Source organism: Athene cunicularia (genome assembly GCF_003259725.1).
Source record: "Athene cunicularia isolate RWA chromosome 3 unlocalized genomic scaffold, athCun1 chr3_part1, whole genome shotgun sequence".
Taxonomy (NCBI): domain Eukaryota; kingdom Metazoa; phylum Chordata; class Aves; order Strigiformes; family Strigidae; genus Athene; species Athene cunicularia.
Window position 1 is genome coordinate 1,136,715 of NW_020799097.1, and position 9,539 is coordinate 1,146,253.

At 51.0% G+C, this 9,539-nt stretch overlaps 1 protein-coding gene across 13 annotated transcripts in view; it reads left to right on the plus strand.

Moving 5' to 3' along the window:
- OTOF (otoferlin) overlaps positions 1–9,539 on the plus strand; it is a 103,563-nt gene that overhangs the window by 10,436 nt on the left and 83,588 nt on the right. For all 13 annotated transcript variants that reach the window (XM_026845407.1, XM_026845408.1, XM_026845411.1 and 10 more), the window contains exon 3: positions 4,394–4,482. In XM_026845407.1, the coding sequence (XP_026701208.1) occupies positions 4,394–4,482 (89 nt within the window). The remainder of the gene's footprint in view (positions 1–4,393; positions 4,483–9,539) is intronic.

Genomic DNA, 9,539 nt, shown 5'->3' on the forward strand with positions numbered 1-9,539 from the left:
AGTTATGTCTTGTCATTTGTCATCTTGCTACAGATCTAATGGAGAAGTTGTTCCTCTTCGACCGAAATCTGAAGTTGAGCCAGTAACAAAACCAAAGTTAGACTCTGAACCATTACCACTTAGACCAAAATCAGTAGAGGTAGATGCACTTGTGGTAAAGAGCTCTAAAGAATCAGGTAAGAAAAGCATAAAACATTCTTTTGGGTCTTTGTTTGGACTGTAGTATTTTACAAGGTTAACTTTTTAAGTAATTTACTCAAAATGCCACAGAGTGCAATTAAGCCTGTTCAGTAGAAAGTATATTTTTTAGAACTGCTGTAGGTAGCTGAAGGTAGGAGTCAACAAATAATGAGCAGTTATCAGAGGGCTGTTTGGAGGTAGTTGATGAGCTCTGTTGTGTAAGAGGTGACAGGAGGGGAGAAACATAGGTAGTGGCTTGTTATTTTAATTTGAAAGCATGGGGTTTTGCTGCCACTTCTCTCTTGCATTTTTATGAAATTATTTTCCTTACTGACTGATCCTGTTTGTTCTGCTCTTGTATTTCAGAGAACTTTTGCTTTTCTAGCTAACTTGCATATTTTTATTAATGCCATTACCTTCAGCATTCTGTGATTAAGTTCATAGCTATTCTAGAATCTGACTTGATCATTCCTTAAATTTGAGCCACCTTGGAGCATTGTACATTTGAATTCCATGCTTATGGCTTTGCTTAATGGACCTTGAGCCAAACCTGGCATCTCTTTAAATCTGAATTTGTCCAGTGAAACCCTTGATACCAGTTAAAGCACACACCTTGATGATCAGGCTCTGTGAGCTATTATATTTTGGCCTTTACTTGATGACACAAGTGATTTCAGTCCTCCCTGTGCCTCTTGGGCAGAGATCATCTGCTGTAGGCATTTTTAAAAAAATTCTAAATTATTTTTATGGTTTAACCACTGCAGAAAGAGCTTTAGTGAATCATACCTGCAGTTTTTGAATTATGTATCTCAAATGCAGCCTTTCCTCTCAGAAAAGGTTTAGTTATTATATGTTTTGAAATAGTATGACTTCGATTTTTTTTTTTTGGGGGGGGGGGGGGATTTTTGACAGCTTCCAGAGCCCGGTGCCCTCCTTTAATCTGAGGGGTATAGTCATGCCTAGATAGTCTGGAAAGGATAGAAAAGAGTGTGACCCCCTCGCAAAGGTGAGGCAGGATGCACCACAGCTTCTCCAGGGATGGAGAGCTCGGACGAGGAGGGGTGATTTAGGTGGGTAACTCCTAAGCATCTAAGTCAAGGTGGAGGAATCCCAACCCTGATTTTTAAGCCCCAAACTGAAAGCATCTACATTCTGTCCTAAACGCTTTAGTCAAATCCAAGGGATCTGCAGCAGAAATCGGACCTGAGCCCCTTTCCAAAGCCCAGCCCTAAGAAACCAGGGACGACACCGCGGCGGGATGATTTCTGACGGCAGCAAATGGCACCCTGCGTCGCATTCCCCAGGATTTTAGGCAAAACTCCCAAGTGCTTTAAGCAAATGGCATCAGTGGCTCTGGACGGGTGGGTCCCTCTGGAAATGGAGGCGCAAGGAGCGTTCCCAGGTGGCGGAGCGCAGCAGATGGAAGCACGTTCTGCCCCCGGGGTTTGCTGCAGCAGCAGCGGATGGGCTGCGCCCTGAGCATCCCTGGACGAGCTTCTTGGTGTGGAAAGCTGTGGGCAAGGCTGTGCCCGGGGGATCCTGGCAGCCGCTGAGCTTTCCAAATGGACTTGTTTGTTATTTTGCTGCCTGAAAAACCTCTTAACTGAGGGGAGGGGGTGTCTAGGCAGCGCTGTTTCTGTGCCTTATCTTGGGAGCCACAGCTGAGCTCTGGGGTCTGCTCCCTGGAGAGGGAGGACCTAACTGTAGAGCAGGACTTCCCTGTCCTCTGTACGGACCCAGAGAGCAGGAGACAGCTGCTGTTCTCCCCCATATAGCCCGAGGATGGGGCACAGAGCCTGGCTCAGGTGTGTTCGTGACCCAGGGATGCCCGCTTACTCCAGTTCCTCCCCAAAATTTGGTCTGTGGGCAGAGAATGGTATTTCTAAGGAAGGGGAAACTAAAAAACCCAGGACCCATTTGTGTCCAGGAACAGAGCTCTGCTGGGATTTCAAGAGGTGCTTCCAAAATTCTTTAAACCCCCAGTCTGCCTCAGACGTGTGTGAGCAGAAAAGAACCTGTGCCTGGACCATGGTTTAGTCTCCCATGGGGATAACGGAGGGGTTTGGGTTTGTCTTGTACTGGGCGAGGCTCTGGTCAGAGGGATCAAAGCTGAGGCTGTGCTGAGGTGGTGAGAATTCACAGACAGCAGCTATCAGGAAGGTCCGGGAGGATCCTTTCCATACTTAAAGAGGTCTTAAAGGCAGCTTATAGGAAAGATGGAGACAGACTTTTTAGCAGGGCCTGTAGTGATAGGACAAGGGGTGATGGTTTTAAACTGTAAGAGAGTCGATTCAGACTAGATGTAAGGAAGAAACTGTTTACACTGAAGGTGGAGAGGCCCTGGCACAGGCTGCCCAGAGAAGCTGTGGCTGCCCCCTCCCTGGAAGGGCTCAAGGCCAGGTTGGACGGGGCTTTGGGCAACCTGGGCTGGGGGAAGGTGGCCCTGCCTGGGGCAGGGGGGGGCACTGGGTGGGCTTTGAAAGTCCCTTCCCCCCAAACCAGTCTGGGATTCGATTATTCTGTGATACAGGCAGAAATCATGTCCCTTGTGCTTGGGCGTTCTGTCTCCATCTCAGAAGCAACCTGAAGTTCTGATCTTGGCAGAGCAGCTCATCCCATAATAAACTGCTGCTGCTGGTAAAAGCGAATAGTTCCCCTTGAGAAAGTCTAAGCTCTGGTCTCTCCAGGCACCTCCGGGCAGACCCCGGGAGCGTCACTCCCGCTGTGAGGCAGGATGGGGGGTCCTCTGCCCAGCTGAAGCTGCAGATAATGGGACCAGTTTAACATCCAGAACTTCGTGGGAGGTTGATGGGCTGCTCGTGTGCTCGTGACTTGGTGGACTCCATCCTCTTCACCGCTGTGTCTGAGGGCTGCGGTGGAGAGGAGAAGCTGGGGGCAGGAGCCCTGGGCTGATGAATCTCCTCCATGTGTTGAGGAGCCCTGAACAGTCGGGACAGGACAACTCCTCAGGGCAGAGAGGCGTGATGATGGCAGGAGGGGGCAGGCAGCTTGTAACTACAGCATCCCAGAATCATCCGGATTAGAAAAGCCCTCGCAGCTCCTCCAGCCCCACCATGACCTCCCTGACCGTTCCCAACTCCCCCAGACCCCTCAGCGCTGGCTCAGCCCGACTCTTCAACCCCTCCAGGGATCCTGGGGACTCCCCCCTGCCCTGGGCAGCCCATCCCAACGCCCAACAGCCCCTTCTGCACAGAAATCCTTCCTCAGAGCCAGTCTACTTAGTCTTAGGGTTGCTGGTTGTGTTTATCAACTTAGTACCAGGTAACGGAGCAGCAGAGCAGGGGGAAGGAGGAGCAGGGAGCAGCACATGTGCTGGGCCGAGTTACATCTTCACGGTGGAGAGCCCGGAGTAAACCCAGCTGCAGAATGAGGAGTGAGGCTGGACCATAACCAAAATGTTATCACTGTCACTGGGCCATTTCTAGTTTTCTTTTATATTTCAGGATTTTTTTTTTCCATTTGCTTCCTCGACTCACTGCAGTGAATGTAAAAGGAGAAAAAAAAAAAAACCAAAACAAAAAAAACAGCTTAAGAAATGAGCGTTGGCATATTTCTGAAGAGTCACTAATTTCTTCCTGTGAAGTTGCTTGATAAGCATTTTCCTTTCAGGACTTTGAAGGCAGTCCTGCTGCTCCCATGAGCGATGCAGGGCTCAACCCTGCTGCCTCCGCAGCTGAGGCGTGACATCCCCATCCTGTGATGCTCCCAGAGCAGCTTGGCAAGGGGGGGGTGCTTGGCTTTGGGAGGCCACGAGAGACCCGTGGCTTGGAAAACTGAGGGCACCTCAGGTGGTTTAGCCTGGCAGACTGAATTCTTGCCTCGGGAAGAAAAAAAATAACACAAATGAAAGTGATTTTTATATATATACTTTTTTTTTAATGTTATAAGTGTATAAGTGTAAATCCTGTATATATGTAAATATATATACATTTATAATATGTATATTAATATTCATGCTATATATAAAAAATATTTGACTCCAAGGCATATTCTTTGTGAAACTCCTGTAAAACAGCCCTGTCTGCCTTTTTGCTGGGAAAAAAAAATGTAGGCTAGTTAGCCTTTTTCCCTGGTCATCTGGCTAGCTGGGCTAGTTACCCTTTGTCTATGGTCATCTCAGCTCCATCCTCATCGCCTCTACAGCAGGTCCTCAAACCAAGCCTGACCTCTCCCTCCCGTCCTTTCTCCACAGACCTTCCGCTGGCCGGTGGCGAGCAATATTGATGGGAATGAGATCTTGGAGATCCAGGTGTTCAACTACAGCAAAGTCTTCACCAACAGGTGAGAGCACGGTCTGTCCTTCCCTCCCACCGACCCCCAGGTCCTCTCCGGTGGGAAGAGGGAGCTCCTGCTGGAGCTGGAGCCACATCCCCCTTTGGTTTGGAGATCAAGGGGTGGGGAAGAGGTTGGTGATGTCTCCTGGGAAGGGCGAGGAAGCTCAGGTGGGATGTGTCGAGCCCAGCGAGGGGGGCTGCTAACCACCCCCAACTCGACGGTGCCGTGTCTGTGCCGTGGTTTTCCCAAGGTGCCGCCGTTTGGTTCGATACGATTTGCATGTGTTGAAGAGAGATGGAAATATTTTGATTATTTATCGAGGTGGAAGTCGATACCTAAATGTAGTTCCCCAGCTTTTGCAAATTCTGCACCTGGTTATCTTCTTCTTGTAATTTTTTTCTCACATCGATGCCGTGGTGGTTGTCATGCCTTAAGTATTGTGTGCAATGTTATGAACAGTTTTTGGAGGTTTTTTACAGTCTTAAGTTTTGCAGCCACATTAATAATGAACATGAGAGAAGGAAAGTTTGCCCGCCCCTTCTGTCAGCCTTAGGGTACTTATTTCCTACATTTGTCCGTGTTGTCGTCCCCAAAAACATGTGAGCTTTCCACCAAAACATGAGTGGCACATGTGAATTGTCCTGCAGAGCATTTACACCGACGTGAAAGAGGGGAAAGGAAAGAGAGAGCTGAGGAAGGGCTCTTGCTTGTGGTTCGATGTTGCACTAACATTTTTGCACTGAAATCCAGTGTCTGCCCCAGCTGGAACTCGACAGGGTGTCCTGTGAACATCTCCCAAGCATATGTTCATGCAAAAGCTTGCTTCAGAGCCAAAAAAAAAATGAGACAGATAGATGGCATGCAGGGCAGGCATGCTAAATATATGATTTAAAAAAAAAAAAAATCACAAAAACCCCACAAACAACAAAAAAACCCCAAACAACAAACTGAGAAAAATAAAACCACCTTTGCCTTGCTTTTAAGTAGGAGCTTGAGTAGCAGAAAGAGTTGGAAAAAAAAGTGTTTGATTCAGTAGGTCTCTGGGAGGAGAGAGGCGAGGAGCACCCAGAGGGTCCCAGCCCAGGGGAGGAGTTGAGTGGGGAGCGGGTGACAGGGGTGGCCCAGGGCTCGTGGGGAGCTCTCAGCTCCTCCACAGGAGCCATACGTCGTGTGAGTCACTTCGGGTTGCGTTCAGACCACCTCTGCAGCCCCAGTGCAGGTGGGGGGGTCACTGAGTTTGTGAGTGATGGGCACCTGGAAGCTCTGAAGCGTTTCTGCAGCCCTGAACGGTTTTCCCTGGGAGAAGGGACTTCTCAGGGGCTGGGGGCGGCAGGTGGGTGATGGGAGCCTGAGGTGGACAGACGCAGACCTGGGGATCCACCTCCTTCCCCAGCTGGCAACAGCTCCAGCCTCTGAAACCTGCTCTTCATGTCACATCCGTGACAGCGGTGGTTTTTCTTGGACTGGATGCTCCTTCAGTGCCTTCCTTCACTTTCTCCTCGCCCGCTGTGAAAAAGCAGCCTGGATGCTCAGTGAGTGCAGCTGGACAGTGTGAGGGGACAGAGCATCTTTCCAGCCGTGATGGCTTGAAGCTTCATGTCCTCATTACCCAGCAGAAGGGAACGCCACCACGGCAACCGAGTCAGATGCTTTTGCCCTGACAAACTGCGCTGGAGGATTTGCTCTGCACACAAAGAAGCCGTCCCTTCTCTCTCTTGTCTTAAAATCTGAAAAAAATCCACAACAAAAACCAGAGTGGTGTTTCTGTGTCTAGAAGTGAAGGACTGTTCCTTCATGGAACTGGGAATTGGGAAGGCCTGGGCATGCCAGCAGGTTGTACTGATCAGACCATGAGAAAGGGATCACTCGGGTAATTCCTTCCGCTTTCAGTGTGACCAAAGTCCCTCAGAAATGTCCATATGCCCATGAACACCCAGCTAGTTCAGCCAAACTGCTGAAAGTGCCTTTTTGTCCTTTGGTGAGCTGCACCCGCAAAGAGGTTGGCTGCGTCAGCCAGCCAAGAGCTGCTTCTACTTCCAACACAACCTTGCGTTTTATCATTTTTGTCACTTTGGACATTTTCCTCAGGTTGTCTCTGCCTCGTGAGGGCTCGGGCAGTGGCGGAGGAGCAGCCTTACCGCGGGGCAGCAGTGGCTGATGCTGCAGCGGGGCAGGTCGCAGCCGTGTCCCGGCGTCCTGGCGGGGCTTGTGCTGCCCGGGATGAAGCCTGCACCTCTTCATCTTCTGCTGTGATCTCAGCCGGCTCAGCTGATGCTTGTGTGCTGCAACCCACCCGAGCAGTGCCATTAACCCCCTCCCTCGCCGTTAAGGGATGGCCAGATGGGCGGTGAGCAGAATCTGATTCCAGCACCCCATGACAACTGGCTTCTTGCACCAATTTACCCCCACCTGGGTACAACGAAACCCCCCACTCGCTGTGGTCTTGTCCCAGGGACCCAGGAGCTTCTCTGCTCATTGCTCACCAGGTATATTCAGCCCTCAAAGGCTCTTGCACATCTGTAGTTTGGTTTTGAGAAGGCCCTTCTCAGCACCTCTCATTGCACAGGGGTTTTTACCATCTCAAATCATCTTAGCAGCTCTTTATCCCACTAATGTTTCCCCAATGCTGGACACTTTTAAGACACTTCTAAGATTCAGCTGGACAGGGTGCTGGGCCAGCTTGTCTAGACCCTGCTTCCGCCAAGAAAGTTTGGACCAGCAGATCCTTGAGCTCCTTCCCAACCTGGGGTTCTGTGATTCTGTGATGGATGTTCAACTTTCAACATCCTCCCTCTAAGGTACAGACGCAGGCTGGATGCATCCACTGCATCTCCCCAGCTCCGCAGGCTGAGGATGAAACCCAGCGCTCTTCTCCCGCGTCCCTCCTCCCTTCATGCTGTTGTGGATTAATAAGTTATTTATTCACCGTGCTGGGCTGCTGGTGCACTGCACTCTCCGGAGCGGTCGCCTTCACACAAGTTTGGCTTATTTTCTGCCAGCCTGAGGTGCAGATGCTTCTTCTTGGCGGTGTTTTGGCGCGTGAGTGCCCTTTTTGTTTGGCTCAGGCCCATCCCGAGAGGTCCCCACTGCTCTGCAAGGCTGCCGCCACTCTCTCCTGGTTGACCGCTCTGCCAATCTTCACGTTATTTGAAAGTTTGATTGTAAGTTATTTTTGCATCACAGTCACTGATGTAGTAGTCATGGGCTTAATAGCAACATTGCGCCATAGCGCTGTCATTCAAAGATGATTCCCAGCTGATGCCCTATTTTTAGAATTTTTCTCCATTAATCTGCTCTTGTTAGTGTGTAGCACTGATAGCAGGCAGCGTTAAACCGAACATGTTGTAAGAACCTGCTCCTTTCATGCAGTTACCAAACAAACCAGCTCCAAAGCAGCAAACCAAGCTTGTTTTGACAGGCTCTATCTCCTCGTAAGCCTACCTTGAATGTCATTGATTACACTCCAGTTTTTAATTTCCTATTCATTGAATCCCGTACGAGCTTTCCTATTCTTCTCCTAGGATCGCAGCCAGGTCAGCCCAGCTCTCTTCATTCACCCTGTATGAACTCTTCACTGTGCTGGGATTTCTCTATTATTCCAGCTTCATTAAAAATTGATCTCAGTGGATCAGAGGCCGCTGATTCTTTTGTGATGATTATCCACAAACTACCTCTGGCCTGCAACAACCAACAGAAATATTTATCCAGCACACTGGCCTGCTTTGAATTGTTATGGGCCAAAACAGGAGCTTGCTGCTCCTGTTCCTGGGGTGCATTTGCCTTGAAATCATGAAATCAGAACAGTTTTGGTGAGACCTATAAAGCCCATCCAGTCCCGCCCCCCTGCCCCGGGCAGGGCCACCTTCCCCCAGCCCAGGTTGCCCAAAGCCCCGTCCAACCTGGCCTTGAGCCCTTCCAGGGAGGGGGCAGCCACAGCTTCTCTGGGCAGCCTGTGTCAGGGCCTCACCCCCCTCAGCATAAACAATTTCTTCCTTATACATAGTCTGAATCTCCCCTCTTTCACCTTAAAATCATCACCCCTTGTCCTGTGGCTACAGGCCCTGCTAAAATGTCTGTCCCCATCGTTTCTCTGAGCCCCCTTTAAGTACAGACATGCAGAGCTCGTCCTCCCCAGCAGCCAGACCCCAGCTGGAGTCTCCTCTGGACCTGCTGGGGGATGCGGCTGGACCAGCCCTGCCTCGGAGCAGCATTAGAGCCACTGCCCAGCACCTCCCTGCAGAGCATTGCCAGACTTTAATTACCTGCTCTGTCTCTCTCCGCTAAATTAAAAAGCCCTTTACGTTAGAAGCAAGTTTCCTCATGCTGATGTTTACAGACAGTGATAAAATGAACCCCAAAGGATGTCTGTGGCGGTGCGTGCTCAGCCTGTCCCTCAGCAATTAAATTAAGAGAGACCCGGCACAGTTTTCTCCTTGCTGCCCATTGTTGCTTGGGGCTGCCAGCGCAGCCCAGCCCAGGAAAGGAGCCGCGATCAGAGATGCCCTTCAGCAAACACCAAGCAAGACACCTCCCCTGGTTTTGCCTCAACAGCAGTGGGAAGCAGAATCCCCACAGGGGTTTCATCTCCTCCCGCTGCAGGTCCATGGGGAGGTAGGGCTCAGCTCGGGCGCCCTTTGGGTACCCAGCCCCTGGAAGGACCCGTGTCTCCTCCTGTCATTTGGGCCCCTCACCCCAAAAAGGCCATTGAATGACTCGAGCGTGGCCAGAGAAGGGCAACGGAGCTGGGGCAGGGTCTGGAGCACAGGTCTGCTGGGGAGCGGCTGGGGGAACTGGGGGGGTTCAGTCTGGAGCAGAGGAGGCTGAGGGGAGACCTCCTGGCCCTCTGCAACTCCCTGCCAGGAGGGGGCAGAGAGGGGGGATGAGTCTCTGGAGCCAAGGCCCCAGCGCCAGGCCCCGAGGGAATGGCCTCAAGCTGCCCAGGGCAGGGTCAGGCTGGCTCTGAGGAAGGATTTCTGTGCAGAAGGGGCTGTTGGGCGTTGGAATGGGCTGCCCAGGGCAGGGGGGAGTCCCCGGGATCCCTGGAGGGGTTGAAGAGTCGGGCT